The 19,994-nt window shown below is 35.8% G+C and overlaps 1 protein-coding gene across 5 annotated transcripts in view; it reads left to right on the forward strand.

Annotated features, from left to right (window-relative positions):
• LOC134842735 (WD repeat-containing protein 7-like) overlaps nt 1–19,994 on the forward strand; it is a 625,416-nt gene that overhangs the window by 589,800 nt on the left and 15,622 nt on the right. For 3 of the 5 annotated variants that reach the window (XM_063859207.1, XM_063859206.1, XM_063859209.1), the window contains exons 4-15: nt 2,927–3,095; nt 4,143–4,329; nt 4,837–5,234; nt 7,643–7,713; nt 8,064–8,365; nt 10,600–10,937; nt 11,051–11,127; nt 11,546–11,813; nt 12,040–12,167; nt 14,367–14,551; nt 14,849–15,021; nt 16,960–17,149. In XM_063859207.1, the coding sequence (XP_063715277.1) occupies nt 2,927–3,095; nt 4,143–4,329; nt 4,837–5,234; nt 7,643–7,713; nt 8,064–8,365; nt 10,600–10,937; nt 11,051–11,127; nt 11,546–11,813; nt 12,040–12,167; nt 14,367–14,551; nt 14,849–15,021; nt 16,960–17,149 (2,486 nt within the window). The remainder of the gene's footprint in view (nt 1–2,926; nt 3,096–4,142; nt 4,330–4,836; nt 5,235–7,642; nt 7,714–8,063; nt 8,366–10,599; nt 10,938–11,050; nt 11,128–11,545; nt 11,814–12,039; nt 12,168–14,366; nt 14,552–14,848; nt 15,022–16,959; nt 17,150–19,994) is intronic. The other 2 variants (XM_063859211.1, XM_063859210.1) reach the window with 2 other exon arrangements.

The raw sequence follows: 19,994 nt of genomic DNA on the forward strand, positions 1-19,994 counted from the left end.
TAGTCTACATGCCAATTTTCATGACAATCGGACAAAGTGAACAGTAACCTCAAATATAAAAGTTTGCAGGTGGGGGGGGGGGGAAGGAAAAAGAGCCTATCATTATAGTAAACATTGACTAGTTTCACTATCAAACCAAAGTTAGAAAAACAGTAAAAGTTGATCTAACAATAACCTCGCATTTCCAGTTCTCCTATCAATCTATTGAGATCAGGAAAAATATTGAAAATTGTAACTATTATTTTTTGTCAGATATAGAAGTTAATATTGGGTTAATTCAATTTTTTAAATATTATTGGAAATTTGTGTGCAGTTTTAATGTGAACTAAACTATTTTAGTTCTTCTTTCACTGGAGCTTAGATAGATGGAAATTGATGAAATGAATTAAGCATTAAAGATATTTTCACTCATCTAGGTCGCGTTGTTTTGTTTTTTCTTTCAGGAAAAATCACATGCGTTTTTTAGGCCGTTTGATTTTTGACTCGTTTAAAGTTGACTTGAAATTCAAGTACTGTATGAGTGGTGAAATTAAATTGCTTAATGAAAGTTAAAACGTTGTCTCCAATAACAAAAGTGCTCAGATAAAAAAATTTTGCGTTTTTGGCTTTTGTTTTAAAAGCGTGTTTGAATTTTCATATTTTCAATTGAAACTGTTTTTCTTTCAGAGCCACTGAATGTAGTAAAGTTTCTTATATAGGTATTCGTGATTTTGTATCTATTGGATGTATGCGTTCCTTGGGTTCACATTAAGAGCTCTTTTTGTAGATTTTTAGCGCTAGTTTTTGTTTGGCTTTATTCTTTGTAATGGTTTTAATCTTTATTAAGAGTCGATGAACGTAGTTCTGACTTTCATATAGGTCGTGATAATTTTGTTGTGTGTTGCAAAATTCTTAATTTGCTCTTATACTAACAGAAGTGCATTCATAATTGTAAATGTACATATAAATGCCCTCAGGTATATATGCACTTTTTGAGTTGAAGTCAAGTTCATTTGCTGGAAGGTAGGCAAAATGCTCTCTCAAATTATGAAACCTGAATGATTCAAGTTCATTTTCTTGAAGTTAGGCAAAATGTACTCTTCAATGATGAAAACTGAGAAAAATCTGATTGGTTTCTACTTTCGAAAATGGAATTTAGTTTTTAGATTTCCAGGCGAAAAAACTTCTTTTAACAATCCAGTTGTTTCAAATTGAGTTGTTTTTATCTCTCCTCCGAATCGCACAAAATGTTAATAATTGATTTTATAATTCTAAGTTTTTCACGATAAAAAACAAATATCAATGCTTGAACGTTTTCGTCAATTAAGCCATCATCAGAATAACTGAAAGAAAAAAAACAACTAACATCGTAAACAATAAGTAACCACATAAAATCAGAGAATAAAAAGCACAATTTGAGCTAACGTAAAAACTATCTTTTACTTCTGTATTTTATATTTTGATTTGCTTTTAGTGTTTTGATTTACTTGATAATTTTGAGTAATCTTTTTCAGTATGCATGAATTTCTAAAAAAAACTTTATCTGGGAAAAATTGAATTGCCGGACGTTCGCTTGTCTGCATATATTTTTCCGGCTTAGTTGCCACATTACGGATTTTTCTTGTGCGCATAGCAATTTTTGTAGTTACAAATGTTGTTCATTTACTTATGCATGGGCATTGTGTGCCTGTTATGAGTTCCTTTGATAGTATTTTTTGTGCTAAAATTTTTCGTTATCTTTTCGGCACTTGAGTGTGGGCTGTAATTCCGTCGTCTTATTTTCCCAATGATTTTTTTTTCAACTATTTCTTTTTTTTCTAAGAATGGTTGAAGTCTTACAATTTGTTTTAGATAAATTAAAATCCCTGGTCCTTTTTTTTTAATAAAAAAAGAAAATTTAAACATAAAAAAATTTAAATTTTTTTAAATTCATTTTTGTTATTTTTTGTTCAGTTTCCACAAAAATTTTAGTTAAAAACTTTGATTTTTTTGATTATTTAATCAACCGTTTTTTTTGATATTTTTCTGGTGTAAGTAATTGCATTTATCGCAAGTTTTCCCCTTTTCCGTTTAATTTTCTGAAGTTTTTCTACAACAATCGAAAATATTTATTCATCGCTTTTTAGTCCATATTGTTTTGAATTAGAGCTGTTTCATTTGAAAAACGAGAACCAAACAAGCCTGAATTGCCAGCAAATCAGAAATTATCAAATTCAATTTTTTTGATAATTTAAATCAAAATTGTTAGACGAAATCATATTTTGCAATGTCAAATTGAGTTGCTGTCTGCTAAGTTTTCTAATGCATTTGTTGAGTTTTTCCAATTTTGTGGAATAACCTCTGTTTTCTGTTTGCTGATGAAAAAAAAAATTATATATATATTTTTTATTTGCGTCTAGCTAATTTTGATCAATTTTCGGGCGTTGATCCGTTTTTAGTTGATCAGGAAGGTGAACTTGAAACTTTTTGAATTTTTTTTGAACAATTTTTTTCTGCTCAACAGGTGTCTGCCCAAAGATGGTCGGCCTATTTGCCATATCACTGATTTTTTCCTTGTAGTTGTTTTCTTGATTTTTCTTTTCTTGTTTCCACTGTTAATATTTTTTATGAAATCATATTTTTTTCTGCTGTCTGCTCAAATTTTGTCGGCTTTGTTTCCTCGTCGTAAGCGTCGTTCCGTTGCTTATTATTTAATACTTCTATCAAGACTTATGAAAATTTAATTTTTGGTAGAACTTGTTTTTTTTCAACGTTTTCCATTTTTGGACTTATTTTATATATGTGTTCAATCGCGTGGAGCTCAGCTTCGCCTCTGTGTTGAAAGTTGCGACTTCACAAGTGTAAAAAAATTGATTTCTAATTCATCAGCTAAAGCATGGTTTGTTTCGCTCGTGGCAATGGTACAATGAGCCAGGATAGTTAGAAACTTTTTATCTGTGTTTTTTAGAGACTTCCAGTGCGTGAGCAGAGTGGCATTCGGGTGCTGGTTTGGGGCTACTACAGTGACATCTTAGTCATAGACGGATGCTCCCTCTGCCACCTCTTCTCCCTCTCCTCCCGACTCCATCCAGACTGGGCATCCGCAGTTACCCTAGTCAGACCCATAGTCAAAGCAGGTCAGTCCTAATAAAATAAGCATGGCACTGGCGGTATTATGTTAAGGCAAAAATGGTCGCAAGAGGCAATGGGGGAGTAAATCAAGGGTAACGATTTTTCCTGGGGCATTTGAATTAATAGCTCAGCAGGAACTTTTCCATTTGACAACTTTCTTCAAATCTGCAAGAAGTTGACCTTCCTTGATTTTGAAACCGAGATTAGTTCCATGACCCTTGCCTTGCCACTTGGTTTATTGGTAAAGCGCGCGACGCGGAATCCTAAGGTCTGAAGTTCGATTCCTGCTCTTCCGTTGTTTTTTTTCAACGTGTATAAACATTGTTTGCAAACTATTTCCAGATCCTAGACTTTCGTCTGATATGAGCAATTTTTACTGTAATAGAAAGTCGTTCTGTAATTTTTAAGTTTACCAACTCTGATTTTCAATAATTTTCGTTTGCGTTGTTTGAAGGGCAAACATAGGATTTTTGTTTCTTCCGTGTGTTTCAAGAAGGGTGGGGCGTAAGAATATCGAGTTTCAAAATTTTATAGCTCGTTTTTTAACATCAAATTTGTATTCGACTCAATGGGGGGTATTGTCGGTTTAGTTGCTCCTCCTGGAATGATTCCAAATTCTTATTTATGCTGTTTTCTGTGTTTCTCGGCATTTTGTCCTCAAATTGAATACCATTCGAGACAAACGTATGAAATTTTTGTAGATGAAGCTTTTTCGTCATTTTCTTAAATTGTATTTTTTTTTCGATTCAGTGGCTTCCGTCTCATCTTGTTATCCACTATCTTGCAATGGTGTTTGTCTTTTGCGAAGCTCCGTATAGGCTCTCTGTAAATATTTTTGACCATACTATATTTAGACACCTGAAAGGAGAGTTCAAAAATTACGAGTAGTCTTTGGGTCGATCCATCAGATTTTTTTTTGTAAACTGAGCACAACGGTTTCAATGAAAAAGTTAGTAATAATTGATTTGTTGCTTATAATTGACATATTGTTGTCGGAATTTGTCTGCGTACTTGTCTGTATATCTGACATTTTGAATGGCGTGCGCGTATAGGGAAGCTGAAGGTGCGAATGGTAGAAAACCCAGCTGAGAAATGGAACGGGAGTAAGAAGAGACAAACGCTGAAACAAATGACAGCAGCGGCTTCTGCCAGTCTAGAGTCAAACAATCGCAACGGTAGAAGAAGAGAAGATGATGATGAAGATAGTGAGCAAGAACAACTGGTCTTCCAACCCAACAGGTATTGTATAAGGGAAAAGCGCGGTCACAGTCGGACAAAAATTGTTCCGTGATTGTCTAGTCATTGTCACGTGATCAACTGGCCACGATTCACTTGAAGAAATATTTTCACGTCCTACGAATGTCATCATTTGAAATTTGTTTTCTAAGATTTTTCTGTTTCGAGCAGAAGTGAATAATGTTAAATTGCGAATTTTTTCACCAATGATTATGAGGTTCGTGTTGAAGCAGCTCGAACCGTGTTATCGTATTGGTCCAAAAATACCGAAATAAACGAGCCTCAATCGAGTGCATCATGATGTATGTTGCGAAGAGCAATCGATTTTTGGGCACTGGTTTCTCTCGTGAATTAATCTTGACTTCAATCTATTCGTACCTCTGCCCGTCTGATATATGAATATGTAACTGTGCTATATCCAATTGCCATCATGTCCTGTCAATAATCATTCCCTTGATCTGATTACGTCAATTATTCTGTGTTAACGGTCAATAATTCTGTTTTATGCAGAGGCGAAGACGAAACATCTGCAGATGCTAAAACGAGTGATCAAACAAGAGTTCGTAAAACTTCGTTGGGTTCAAATGAAACTCTTCCGCGCTATGTTGGAAGCACCAATAACGATCCCTTGACTCCCAAATTGACCTTGAAAAAAAGTCTCTCGACGTCTTCATTGTCTCGAACGGACTCTGCGTTGAGATCGAACCAGCTTAAAAATGTGCGACTAGCGAATTTGAGTTCGGAGCAGAATTTACACTCCATGCAAAACATGTGGAACTCAAATGCAGCTGCAACAGCTAGCTATGAGAGTTTGCACGAGTTCAAAGGCCACCAAAGTTCGTCTAGGAAGAAAAAATCTAGCGTGATGGCGAATCAGAGAATAGTGTACAGGCAACTCATTAGAGGAAGTTAGTTTTAAGCAATGCTGGAACTTATCACCTGACTGTTTAGGTTTTGTAACAATCAAGCTTTGTTTTGTAATGTGAAACGAATTGCTTTCTATGTACTTGTGACCGGGCACCCTATTGAATCAAACGCATATGGTTTATAATGGTTTTTGATTCGGAAGACAAGGTCGCATTGATGCTGGGAAGGACGAGGTGTGTTTCAATGTTGTGACCGAGTCTACTTCCTTGATGTTATAAACTCATAATCTAGACGCCTGTTGATTTACAATGCAATGTGAAATCAAGGGTTGCGAAAATTGATCGAATTATATTTTAGATTCAATTGAGAGTTGTTTTCAATTGCTATGGTCGCCATGTTTAACAGCTCACCACTCGTAACCTTTAAGAAATCGATTGGAAATAACAGTTTGAATTTCGAGATAAAGCTAGCTGGGAAAGGTCAAATGTCTAGACAGTTAGTCTTGAAGTTTTGAGCGCAAGGCAAGGAGGGGCAGGGCAGCGAAAGTCCAGACAAGGAGGGTTAGGGCAGCGTAAGGCATGGAGGGGCTGCTCAAGGCAAGGCAGGGCAGCGCGAGGAAAGGAAGTGCAGAGCAGCGAAAGACAGGACAGCCCAAGGCAAAACAGGGCAAGGTGGAGCATGCTAAGGCAGCACAAACAAAGTACGGAAGCGCGAGGCAAGGCAGGGCAATGTGAGGAGGGGCAAGGTAATGTGAGGAGGGGCAAGGCAAGGAGAAGCATGGCAGGTAGGGAAGCGCAAGCCAGCGCAAAGAAAGGAAACGCAGTGCTGTGAAAGAATAGGCAAGGCAGAGCCGTGTAAGGAGCATGGCAGGGCAAGGCAGATCAATGCAGCTCAAAGCAAGGCAATGCAAGGCAGCCTACTTCAGGGCAGCGCAACGCACTGCAGTGCAGCAGAAAAAGGGGCAAGGCGAGGGGGGAGCGCAGGCAAAGCAGAAAAATTTTCAAGATTTTCATCATGTTCAAGGCCATTCGAGTTTTTTTTCTAATTTAGTCTCATAGAATAATAACCCACCTGATCATACAAACACAGCGTGTCGGTGAATAGTTTCTTTTCTTACTTAGCGGGAAGAGGGTTACATATGCGATAGAGAAGTCCCAATAATTGCCCAGTGCCTCGCAATCTAGAAGAAGCCTCATTCATTCTGTTTTTTTTTGCTTCGGTGATGTCAATTGAACTATCAAGTAAATTAGATCAAATGAAGCAAACAAAGTGAAAACGACCGAGCGGTGTCTATTGATTGGTTAACTGAATTATACTTAAATGGTCATTATAGGAATGGAAGGGGGCTATAACGGGATAGAGCTGTTTTCTAGAAGAGCCTTAAGACATATCGAATCAATTTAAACTGTTACAACTCTTTTTTTGGTCGAAAGTTTGCTTGAAGTTTTTCGTCACATTTAACAATTTCATTTAATCTATTAAAACAAACGCAAATGTTTCACAGTTCAATCCTTTTTTGCGTCAGAAGTTAATTTTGGGGAAACCATCAAGCCATCAAGGCAAATTGAACAGCAGATCGGTAGATCACAATAGTAAGCAAATAACTATTTTTATAGATATATTTTTTGGAGATACGTCATTTGAAAAGAAATGGGCAAATACCCAATATGCTGCTCCGATAAACTTGCTTCTGATATATACTGACTTAATACGACCGGATCAATTTTGCTTAACAAGTTCAGTAATAGCCAAAATTTACTAGATAATTTAAACTTGGCAATTTAGGTCGAGCTTAAACATGTAAAAAGATTATGATGATGAAGCTTGATGGTGAGATGTGTGTCAGACGCATTTAAGTTTTTGACTTTTAATTAATTAATTCATGTTTCAAAATAAATTTAAATATTTCATGTGTTAATCTCTTGAATAGCTTGGAGCTAGAAGCCACTTTTTGCGAATCGATTCAAGCCATGAGAAGAACCTTGAATATGTCAAGTTTAATTTACGGTAAAAATAAATTCTCAGGTAGTTTGACGAAAAGTATAGGCGAACTATACTTGGTCAAGCTGGTATAGTTTGTGGGTGCATATTTATTTTAAGCATGTTAAGTTATAATATAAAGAGCTTATGTTTTCGCTTATGAGAAGAAAAGTTGTTCAAGAAATGGCCAGACAGCTTCTTTGTTGTTGACAGTTGTTTAAAATGCTTAATCCAAAATTTTGTTTAGTCATATTTTGCTTACTCTAAACTAGTTTTGAAAAATTGTACGAAATGCCTAATTGCTTTGTTCGATTTCATAGAGTTCTTTTGTCTTTGATTGTTTTGTTTTGTTTTTGACATGACTGGTGTTTCCGTAACAAAAAAGTATCTGCTATCATTAACCTTGTGTATAAAGTTGAAATTATATGTGATAACTCTTGGGTGTTCTTCAAGTGTATTGTTGTTTCAGAAGATGTGGTGGTTGCCCTCACGCTATCTGGCCATGTGAAAGTGTGGTCACTATCTTCTACTGACAGAAAGGCAAAATCTTTGATGAATTTATTTTGATTCTCTTGAATTATCACAATCGTTTTGGCGTTGAAATTCTACACTGCCTCTACGCGCTTTCTCACTCATGTAGCTATGTGAACATGAAGGATTTTAATTTTCAAATACGTTTTGTACACTCAAACTAGAACCACCCTTTGTTCTCATATTTGATTAATAATTTTGATGCTCTATGAGGACAATTTTGCCATAAAAGTAAGGCTACTGAACCTGTTATTAGATTTAGGAAAAGTTAATTCTCTAGCGAAGATAGCTCCGATTCATACATTGGAGTTGGGCGCTTTTGCTGCGTCTGATGTCGGCTTATTTGTCATGTAATTTAGGAAATGGAATTCATTCCTGAGGAACAGTCGAAGAGTATCCGATGTATGAATCCCTGTCACATGACCTGCTGCTCCGCCAATCAGAAGCTTCTGCTCATAATCACAGAGGCCGAATGGTTTCTCTATGATCTAGATGATTTCGTCAAACTCTGCGGTGGAATCGCCCCTCCCCATCCAGCGTCTACAACAGGGGGTGCTTCTTGTGTTGTGCACACATGGAGTAGGGGATCCTTTCTGACAGTGGATAAAATAGCTGTTTGGACTAAACAGGGAATGTGTGTTGTGTACCAACTGCCACCCGAGTAAGTTAAATTAATTTTGCTTGCGATGTGCCACCGTTATCAAATCGGAACTGACTTTTTTCCAAGTTGATAACAAAATCATTGAATCATTTCTTCATCAGACATTTTTGGTCAACAGAGATATTTTGAGCTTATGGGCTTTTTAATTTCTCGTTATATTAAAAAGTTACATTCATGTTGATTGAAAACCACTGTTTTTTTTCTGTTTTCCGTTTCGCTTAAAATGTTTGTTCAGCTTAAATGGTTCCGACTTATTTTATATCGGCCTTGTAGTCTCATTTTGCGTCATTCGATGGGTTATAACAATTTTTTTTATCTGTGTGAGTGCGCGCGTGTGTGTGTGTGTGCGCGCGTGTGTGTGTGTGTGCGTGTGTTGGGTTAATGAAACATGAAATTTTCGAGCTTTGATTTTTTTGAAGCTAAAAATTATTCATTAAAAAAAAATTTCGTCTCGTTGGTCGTCCAACCAAGTTTTTTTCGGCTTAGTTGCCAAATCATTACGCTAGCGAGCAGCTAGTGTTTTTGTACGAACATTCTTGTTTTTCTCACCTAGTTCGCAAATAAAAGTGTTCATTAAAAGTGTTCACGTGTGTGCCTTTTTGCTATAATCACGATCTGTAGGATGGAGTTTCATAGCATCTGTTCTCGGCTTTATTTATGGATTGTGTTTGTGATGGACTAAGCGACCGTTTCTGAGTGGTTAGTGCATGATATTCATATTTTCTAGGTCGTAGGTTCGAGTCCGAGATGTCACCGAATTTTTAATAGTTCGAGGCTTATTTTTACTTTTCTAATTGCACTTAGAACTCTAAAGCTGCTTTTTGTCGTGTTCTTGCTAGTGTTCGCGGAGCACAGCTTCAGCTCTGTGTGAATTTTGTTTCAATGCCAATTTTTTTCTGGCGATTGTCTTGCGAAAAACGTATGAAACTGTGGAGGACTTTTTTTTCGGCTAGCTTCCATGTATCGCTTGTAGTGCGAAGCTCCGCTTTGATTTTGCAATTTTTTATTTGAAAGGCTTTTTTAAGCTTCTTTATGGTACAAAAAAAAGTACCACAGAAGTTTAATTTAGCAATTCACTTTTTATGAGTTATTCACCATCTTTCGCGTGCGATTCGCAAGCTTTTTGAAATCGGAATATGTTTAACGAAATCACTTGAATCATTCGTGGCATCCGTTGGTATATTTGTTCTGATGGAATATCTGGTCTTCAGATATTTTTTGAGTATGTCTACTTGAATCGCCTTTCTAGTTGACTTGTTTGTATCGTTGATTAACCAACTTTTTGAGGCATTTTTTATCGGTTACTTCTTTTTTTTTCGCTGTAAGGTGTCTTCGGTTTAAATGGTATCAGCTCATTTTATGTCTGTGTAGTTGCCTTTTAATTCGACGCTTGAAGCGTTAACATATTTTAAAAATCATTTGTGATCCAGAGGGGGTGTACAACTTGGCAATTTGAAAATTTTTATGGCACAAAGTTTATTCTTTTTTTTTTGTGCTCAACGTTCGTCTACCCAATTGATGAATGCTTAACTACCGCTTGATAACTTTTGTTGGTTTATACGTAGTTAAAACTGGCTATTGTCTTTTTCTGCATCTTTCCTCAAATTAAACCACATTCGAAATAAACGTAAAAAATTTCCTCGATGTTTTTTTTCTTTTTTTTTCGACGTAGTGCCTTCGCTAGCTATCGTGCAGTTTTTCATCATGACTTTTTATAGTTTTACTATCGGCTAGCTTGCAAGTATCGCAAGTGGGGCAAAGCTTTTTTTCTTTCTTACCACCGAAGTTGTTAATAGCATATGTAACTTTTATCCGGTTTTAGCATCTTCTACCATGCGGATTAACTGAGTCATTTTGATCTGAAGTTATTTCTGTAATAGTTTGATGAAATTATTCATTGTACCTGTAAAACTAATTGGAGATACGGTTCATTTTTAGCGATGAATTAAAGTAAGTAGTCAAAAAATGTCTCTGTCTCTCTGATTTCTAACTTGGTTTATGGGGGAGGAAGGGACTAAGTACAAGTTGTTTAGGGCCTTTTCTGTCAATCGGCTTATAATTCGAAGAAATTAAATCAAGATAGAATTTATTTTGGTTTTCATGCATTTCAATGAATCAAATGGAGCAATTACCAAAGTTTCGAAATAATAAAAACATCGAATTTGGACCGTATAACAGAAAAGACCCATATGATCAGCTTCTACAAACTTATGAACCGGGTATTCTGTTTGTAGCGTGAACCCAGAGAACAAAAGATACAGATCTAAACTAGACAGCTCCAAGGAAGAGCATCTGAAAATTCTGGCCTCCTTTGACGCACACGAAGACTACATTCGTAGTCAGAAAGAGTCCAAAAGTGAGGACGATGAAAATGGTCTAAAGATGTTTGACTTCGACTCTGCGACGAACATTCTCGCGCCTGATTGTGTGTCGGCATCGCAGTTTTCAAACATGGGATTCGTGTTTGCTTCGGGTAATGAGGAAGGCTTCCTTTCTATACACGTGCTGCCCAGTTCTATTCTCTCTATTGACGGGAAAACGAAAAATTGGGATCCTAGTATGCTGAACAAAAGTGAGTTTTCACAGTGAGGTTGAGTTTTTGTCTCAGCTAACGTTTTAAAAATCTGTTCGGACAGACATAATTTGCATCTGAGGAGGCAGTTTACCATAGTTCTCTCGTTTTAGAGATTCATTGCCTTTCATCTACATCTCTAGCTCATGTTTGGGAGAAGTTCAAACCATCCGGACTAGTTGACCACTTGGTAAGTTAGACAGTCTGTTTTGTATTTAAAACAAACATTTTTGAGTGCTTCGCAAACATTTGTTTTTGGAATTCTTCCCAATCCGGCTCTTAAGGACCTAAATTTTAAGACAGGTCGCAACCCTAAGAATATTTTTTGGCGAGGTATTTCTCAATCGTGGAACTTGTATTGGTGTATAGAGCATTTTGAAGAAAGAAATTAAATTCAGTACCAGAGAGGCTCTCGGAGCTTTGAAAAGACGAAATCTCCCGTTAAGCACCCGATGGTCAATGAAGAAAGTTGCCAGAATAAGCTTCACATTGTTTATTTTTCTAGAGCTCAGCTGGCAAATCACATATCTCGTGAAATTCTGAAACTAGAGTTGCTGTGAGTTTAAGCTCTCATTAATGCCTAATGAAACTTACTTAGCGAAATTCAGGTGGACGAAAATGGAGCCTCGCACAAAGTGACGAGTAGTCTCTACTTGGCACAGTATGGCAACTTAGCTTGTGGCAGAGAGGATGGTTCGATAGTGTTGATTCCAGCCATAGAACACGCGGCCCTTAAGCTGCTAGCACCCCAGTACACGAAACAGTTAGGACTCCCTTCTTACTTTGTGATGCGGGGAGGACACTACTCAAAAGTGACCTGTCTGTTATATCCCTACCAGGATTCCCACAGATACGACAGATCTCTCTTTGTATCGGGTGAGGTTCAAAATTACGTTTGTTATGTGTTCTAGCGATATACTATGAAGGAGGAATGAGCAAATAAGTTTGAACGTAGAAGTGGGTCAAGATTGTAATTGTATTTTGGGCGAAAAATATGTATGTAAGTTATCAAACCCTTTTTCATTCATCGTCAAATTCGAGACCAGTCATTTTATTTGATTGTGTTAAATTGAGGTACAGTGTTTTGTTATGTTTTTCTTAGGTGGGATGGACTTTTCTGTGGTGATTTGGAACCTGTTGAGTGGCCAGCTCATTAGGCGCTTCGTCAACCACGCAGGCCAAGTGGAGAGACTCTTCATTCCACCAGACACCTGTGGTCCTAGAATCAGGGTCAGTTTCGATATTCAGAGGCCCATTCAAAACGTACAGATAAGATAAAACAGTCACTTTGCCATTCATAGCTGTTTAAGTGTCAATGAACGAAGTGATAAAACAGTTACTTTGCCATTCATAACTATTCAAAGGTCCATAAACGAAGTGATAAAACAATCACTTTGCCAGTCATAGCTGTTTAAGTGTCAATGAACGGAGTACACTGCAGTTTTTTGTTCCGACTTTTGCAGAAAGTGAGGAATATATATGCTCGCGTGGTTTTTTTTTTTAAATTCAGACCAATTTTCAAAGAATTTTTCTCGGGGTATCGATCCCTGGATCTTTGCGCCCCGCTGAATTTGCACACCACTATAACAACCACTAGGTTAACTAAAATGCTCGTATAATATTTTGATGATGAAAGTATAACGCGCGTTATTTACCCGTGGGGAATTATCCCTCACTACACATTGGTCCAAATGAATTGAGACAAGCTTATTGGTCTTACTAATTCCATACACGACTCAAAATTTACACTTAAAATTTGATATTTTTAACATAAAATGCCAAGTTTGTCAATATTTAATTCACCAAAAACTATTCGAGACCACTTATTGGGCAGTCGGAACAATCTAGGTTTTGCCCTGATAGGAGCAGTCTTTTCACTTTTCATTCAATCAAAAAACTATGCTCTCAAATTACGAAAGTCCAAATGGTGCGAACATAGTGATTGACTTTTAATTACGAAAATGATTTTAGTTTTTTAGATTTACCAGCGGAGTAAAACAATTACCCATCGATCCAGTTTTCTGTAATTGGGCTAGTTTTATAGAGAGTCGATGAACTTAGCTCAGACTCTTATATAGCTCGTGATGATTATGAAAAAGGGCCAATCATAATATGTTCTAGAAAATCAAAGAGCTTCAAGGGCATCTAGATTGTTCTTTGAATGATTTAAGTGGAGATTTTGTCAAAAAATAAGCCGATAAAACTGTGTTGGCTCTGTTTTTTTTTTGGAAAAGTCTTAAAATGCCCTAATAACAAAAGAAGTGCATTCATACTTTTAAATGCATTATATGAATGCCCTTTTGTATATATGCACTTTTTGAGTTCAATTCAATTTTGTTTGCTAGAATGTAGGCAAAATGCACACACCAATTATGAAAGCTGAATTGGTGCAAAAGATGTGATCGATTTCTAGTTCGATAGTGGAATTTAATTTAGATTTCCCAACGGAATAAAAACTTTTGCTTGTAATCCAATTTTCTCAAATAGGTTATTTTTATCAAAAAAATCTCCGATAATAAACTGCTCTTGAAATTCAAGAAGCTTTAAGGTCATATACTTTTTTGTTTGAAATTCGAAAGTTGAGGTTTTTTTTTCTAAAATCAGGTTTTCTGTAATTGGGCTAGTTTTATAGAGAGTCGATGAACTTAGCTCAGACTCTTATATAGCTCGTGATGATTATGAAAAAGGGCCAATCATAATATGTTCTAGAAAATCAAAGAGCTTCAAGGGCATCTAGATTGTTCTTTGAATGATTTAAGTGGAGATTTTGTCAAAAAATAAGCCGATAAAACTGTGTTGGCTCTGTTTTTTTTTGGAAAAGTCTTAAAATGCCCTAATAACAAAAGAAGTGCATTCATACTTTTAAATGCATTATATGAATGCCCTTTTGTATATATGCACTTTTTGAGTTCAATTCAATTTTGTTTGCTAGAATGTAGGCAAAATGCACACACCAATTATGAAAGCTGAATTGGTGCAAAAGATGTGATCGATTTCTAGTTCGATAGTGGAATTTAATTTAGATTTCCCAACGGAATAAAAACTTTTGCTTGTAATCCAATTTTCTCAAATAGGTTATTTTTATCAAAAAAATCTCCGATAATAAACTGCTCTTGAAATTCAAGAAGCTTTAAGGTCATATACTTTTTTGTTTGAAATTCGAAAGTTGAGGTTTTTTTTTCTAAAATCAGGTCAGTTTGTTTTCTGTTTCCTTGCGTTCATTGACTTTTTTCCAACTCTCAGTTGGCTATGTTTATGGGTCTTAAGGACATCATTGGGTTTATTGACGTTTTATTGACTATAGATTTTTTAGTTATTGACCATTAACTAATTCCAGAATCGCGCAGGATTTTACTTAGAGAAAATATTTCACTGCAAAAGATAATAGCCTCTTAAATCTTATTTTGTCCAAGTCTATTGGTGTTTCAGCAATGTGTGGTTAGTGTGAGTTCGGACCACGGAGTCAACCTAACCTCGCTTTCTGAGAGGAACACAATCCTGATGGCTGGCTGCCATCTGTTCCCAGTCAAGACAGTCAAGTGGAAGCCCTCCCACGACTTCATGCTCGTCCAGACAACTGACGGAACACTTTACGTCTGGCACCTGTCCAGTGGGTAAGACGTTCGCTTATGCAAATTCCGGTATAAGATGCGCTTTTGCTTGCAATGTTGACATTTGCTGGCATGCTATTTTGGGTAAATGCGGTTTTTTACCATATTATACTATGAAGATCAATTGTGTACACAATAGTTAACTTGCACAGCATCAAAAGTTCTATCACATTATGATTATGTTAAATTAGTTATTCAAAGTTGAGAACTTTGAAATTCAAAAGTGGAGATTGAAAAATTAAGCGTGCACGAGCAATTGTTTCCAGTGGATGGAATGTCAATGTGTGATGACGTTAACAGGTACCTAGATAGAGTGATCCAGGGTTCGGAGGCGGAGGACATCCTGAGTGCGTGTGATGAGATGGAGCACGAGGTGACTATCAGAGGCAATTTGAAAGATGCCTTCAAGAGGAGAAACGTGGATGCTCTCAAAGACATGGCAATACAGCAGATCACTGACCTCGCAGTGCAAGGCAAGTTGAAAAAAAATCGAAAAGCGAGAAAGTTGGAGTGTTTTCATTTTATGTAGCATTCTTTGTGTTATTGCGTTTTCGTTCGATTACCCTTGCGATTAGCAAGTGTTATAAAATCGGGTAGCAGATTTTTTTCTTGGAAAAAATTTGTCCTACTAAAGCACTTCTTGGGTGGTTGCAGCTTTGCTTTCTGCAATGCAGCTAATTTCTTCAATGCAGCTTACTTTCTTAAATTTATAACCTGCAGCTGTGCAGTTGTTTGCGTCAAAAATAAGTTAGAATTGTTTTTTAATGCTTTTGTTGCGACCATTGAAAATGGAGATGAACTTTCTTTTTCGGTGTCTTTTAGTTAGTTTTTCTTTTTGTCATGTTTTCCCAGTAAAAGCAGGTACCACAAAAAAATTTCTGAAAAGATCGAATGATATATCACGTTGAAGCCTGGTAAGTCGTGAACGACATTAAAATTTTTTGAAAAAAATTTCCCTCCATTGAGAAAAACTCTTTTTGGTCTAATTTCGAGAGAATTAGGTGGACGAGCTGGCTTGTTTTCTTGTTCAGCCAAAAAGTTTACCGAGAATGATTATTTCAATAGGTGGAGTGATATAAGATATTAAAGCCTTTTCAGCCTTGATTCGAACGACGTTAAACAATTTTTTATAAAAGTTGGTCCCAATGTCGAAAAAAACCGAAGTGAAATTTTAGTTGAATTTTGAGCGAGTAAAACATACGAGCCGGTTTTTTTACAGGGTCAAGCCATGAAACTTAAGGTTAACATCAGTAAAAATATTTTTTAATCGACGTTTTTTAAATAGTTTGACTAATACAGTTGCTCGATTTGCTTTTTTACAGTGATTGTCGAATATGCCTAAATTCTATGTTTTTGCCATATCCTTTATCACACAACTCACACAAATCAACACTCATTTGATTTTAAAAATCATAAAAGTTTTTCCAAGTTTTTTTGTATGAGTATGATCGGATCATTCTGAGCTACTTGCTCAGCAGCCGCCTACCCTTTTTTCTACGCGAAATCAGTTACCACAGGGGAATGGATTGAGGTATATATGATATTAAAGCCATTTCAGTCGTGATTCGAACGACGTTAAAAAATTTTGAAATACATTTTTCAGAGTAGAGCCAAACCGGTGAGAAGTTTTTGATTTTAGTCTAATTTCGAGGTAGTAAGGTGAGGCTGCAGGCTTACAATAGCTTATTTGAGGCGTGAAAATTTAGTTTTACCTGAGTAAAATTAGTTTAAGTGCCATTTTGGGAATCAAAAACTGCAAAATAATTTCTGCATTTTTTTCGTTTTTCTTGTCATTTTTCCACTAAAGCTGTTCTCCAATTGGCGAATTTGACTATGAATGTCGAATATGCCTAATTTTTAATTTTTAGTTCAGATCTTTTTATCGCACCAGACAGAATAAACGGCACTAATTTGATAAAATATATATATTATTTTTTGAAGACTATGGGCAGAACATTCTGTGCTATTTGCACAGTAACCGCCGGCTATCCTCGTTAAAAATTAAAATTGGTGGATTTGGTTCATCTTGGCTTTTGGAACCCCTAGGAATCTACCTATGTATTGTCGACTTACTTATTGCTTCGTTTAAAATTTTGTTTCCATACAATTTTAACGCTGTTAGCGGTCTTTCTCGCCATAACGTTGAAAAGTTTTGACATCGTTTTTTTAAGTTTTTTTTTTCGACTTAGTAGTTCACATCTCATTGTATGTAGGATAGCTTACCATATGCTATATTTGTGATATATTTCAAATGGCGCGAAGCTGCATTCCACCTCTGTATGAGAAATTAGGCTTGTGTGGTTCTAACACAATTAGGTTCTGATTGTTTGAAGTTAATGGATTAGTTGCTTCACATGTTTTGAGATGTTGTTTATGAAGCAAAATATAAATGGACAGAATTGTTTATTCAGAAAAAGTTGGTGTGAACAGTCGTGGGGATTCGAACAGGAAAAGAGACGGGGCTGGGACTTCCGCTTCGCCGTCTGGCTCATTTAGTGGACTGAATATATGTCCGATCAGGCTTAGTGACGGAGATCCATTCTTCCACGTGTTATTTTTTGACACAGAGGCACTAGTCATACAATTGCTGAATTGTGACAAGTGAGTACAACGTGTCTTTGCAACGTGTTATTTTATCACATAAGACGCAGTGGTAGTGGCGCTTGCCGCTAGCTTTGCCCATAAATTTAGAAACTGAATAGTGGAAATTTTTCATCCACTCAGAATCGTGGAAAACTACAGTAAGTTCATATTTTCGAAAGTTGTTCGAAAGTTTTTAAAAGCCGTTGACGGAAACCCAATTTAGACAGAAAGTGGATTATCACTTTCTCGCTCCACGCCCATAATCGCCAGAATTTTTCTTGAAATGTTTGTTCTAGCAACAGCCAGCACTGAGCACCCCATTACCCTAGTAATGAACTGTTGTTGAATTAAATCTCCTGGATTTATTTATTTGGGATTTTCCAGGAGATTTCTGAATCCTCTAAAAAATTTAATTTTTGAGCTTCAAGGTGATAAAATTTTCGCACTAGCGAAGCGTACTGTACTATTTTTTTTCTAACCAAAGTCGCAAATAAAAGTGCTCATTTGCTGGCACTTTTGGTAAATCAAATAAATCATATTTAAGCATAAGCCATTTAAAAGCATCTGTTGCTGCTTTTTTGCTAGGATTAAGTCCTGTTTGAAAAATAGATATGATGAAAGTGAATGGGTTTTGTTGTTTTTTGTTTTTTTTTTGCGACGCTTTGGAAAATGTTTACATTTTTTTCGCAGAAAATTTTTTCAGAAAAATTATTATGTACAAATTTTCAAAAAAAGCTATCAATTGAAAAAACGGCTGCTTTTTTAGGTGCCTGCATATTTCTCTAGTCTGTTTTTGTTTTACCCCAAGTTCTACGGCCTTCGAAAGTGTCAAAAGACGGTTTTTTGACCAATTTTGCATTAAAGATTGTGCATTAAATATTTGAGTTTTTTCATTTTCTCAAATATTTAATGCACAATCGGAGATGAGGGTTTTAATCTAAAGAACAATTTATGAGGATCTCCTTTTCTTAAGTGGCTCCACCCTAAATTCGGTAGAAAAAAGTTTTGGCATGAAACAAGACCATTTTTTGACATTGCGTAAATTGTTTTTAAAACTTTCAGTTTTCTCAGAAAAATACCCCGCTAAATCGGATATTAAGGGTATAACCGAAAAAGAACCAATTATGCGAATCCTTCCTGCGTAAGCGGCTATGCACTGCGTTTTGAAAAAAAAAAGGACTAAGAAAAAATTCCAATTTTTGAATTTTTCCCCGTTTCTGAGATTTTTTTGGGATTTTTTTTTGAAAAACTAACCTGCTGAATCTGAGGCTGATTGCTCATTCAAACTCACATTTCAAACTCACACGTTTTACCCCTTTTATTTAAAAACTCCTGTTGTTTTCGGAAAAATCTATTCTTTGAAATTTTTACTGTTGTTTAGAAATTTTATGACTTTTCTCGAAAATAACTAGCTAAATCTGATATCAAGGGCTTAATCTAAAAATCAGTGTGTGGAACTCTTTGCTGCTTAAGAGACTATCCCCATGCTTTAGTAGAGAAAAGTTTATGAACTTAGGAAAAATCAGTTTTTGAATATTGATCGTTTCTTGCAATCTTCACTTTTTGGCGAAGATGAGAGGACGTGAGACTCCGAATCAACAGGTCAGCGATTCAAACTCGGATTATTCAAATAGTTTAATGTTTTTGGTCGAAATTCGTTCTTTGAATGATTAAAGTGGAGATTTTGTCAAAAATAAGCTGAAAAAACTGTTGGCTATGTTTTTTTTTCAGGAAGTCCTTAAAATGCTCTAATAACAAGAGAAGTGCATTCATACTTTTAAATGCCCATTTGTGTGCCCATAAGTATGTGTGCCTTTTTTGAATTCAGTTCAAGTTCGTTTGCTAGAAGGTAGGCAAAATGCACTCTTCAATTACGAAAGATGTAATGACGCAAAGAAATTACTCGATTTCTAGTTTGAAAATTAAATTTATTTCATAGATATCCAGCGAACTACAAATTTTCACTGTAATCTTGTTTTCTCCAATTGGGTTTATTTCATCAACAAAGTTTCAATCGAAAATTGTAGTTGAAATTCAAAAAGCCTAAAGGTTTTTTTTCATTAACTTTCCGTTCATTACTTTTTTAAGCCTTTCTGTTGGCTATGTTTTCGAGTGACAATGAATGTAGTTATTTCGCTTATTGATGTTGAGATGTTTATTTGATTTCTCGCAGAAAAAAAACACCTATATATTAAGATCCAAATTCTTTGTATTTTGCTGAGAATTTGTTTAATCTATTATATATTTAAATGCGGGCTTCACTATCTCGCCATGTTAAAGCTTTTTCAACGTATTATTTTTGCATGTTTAAGCTATATCGTATATTGCAATGGTTAAGATTTTTTTTTCGATTTTCCAATTTGATTTTAGTGGTTATTTTACCGAGTTTAAATTAAGCAGCCCAATATCGAATTAGGGGTTGCGAATTTGGCCTCCAATTTTGAATGCCCGAATCATTTTCATTTTAGCTAACGAGATAAGACGATTTTTGAGATTTTTTCAAAAATTATCTGAAATTTCAAATAACAAAATAATTTAAAAAACTTGAAGTTCTCAACCCTGTATTTGGGCGCTGTCAGAGTACTCTAAGGAGTTACAAATCTTGCCTCCAAATATGACTGTTCAAATCCTTGTAGTTTTCGAGATATGACGTTTTTTGTGATTTTTCAGAAAATTTTCAGAAAACTTAAATTATTATTTTTTTAAAATCTGAAATTCCCAACCCTGAAGTTGGGTAGTGTCCGAGTACTATCAAGGATCGCGAATCTTGCCTCCAAATATGATTGCTCAAATCCTTGTAGTTTTCGAGATATGATGTTTTTTGTGGTTTTTTCAAAAATTTTCAGAAACATTAAATTAATTT

This window comes from Symsagittifera roscoffensis, chromosome 3 (assembly GCF_963678635.1).
Source record: "Symsagittifera roscoffensis chromosome 3, txSymRosc1.1, whole genome shotgun sequence".
In the NCBI taxonomy this organism is placed as follows: domain Eukaryota; kingdom Metazoa; phylum Xenacoelomorpha; order Acoela; family Convolutidae; genus Symsagittifera; species Symsagittifera roscoffensis.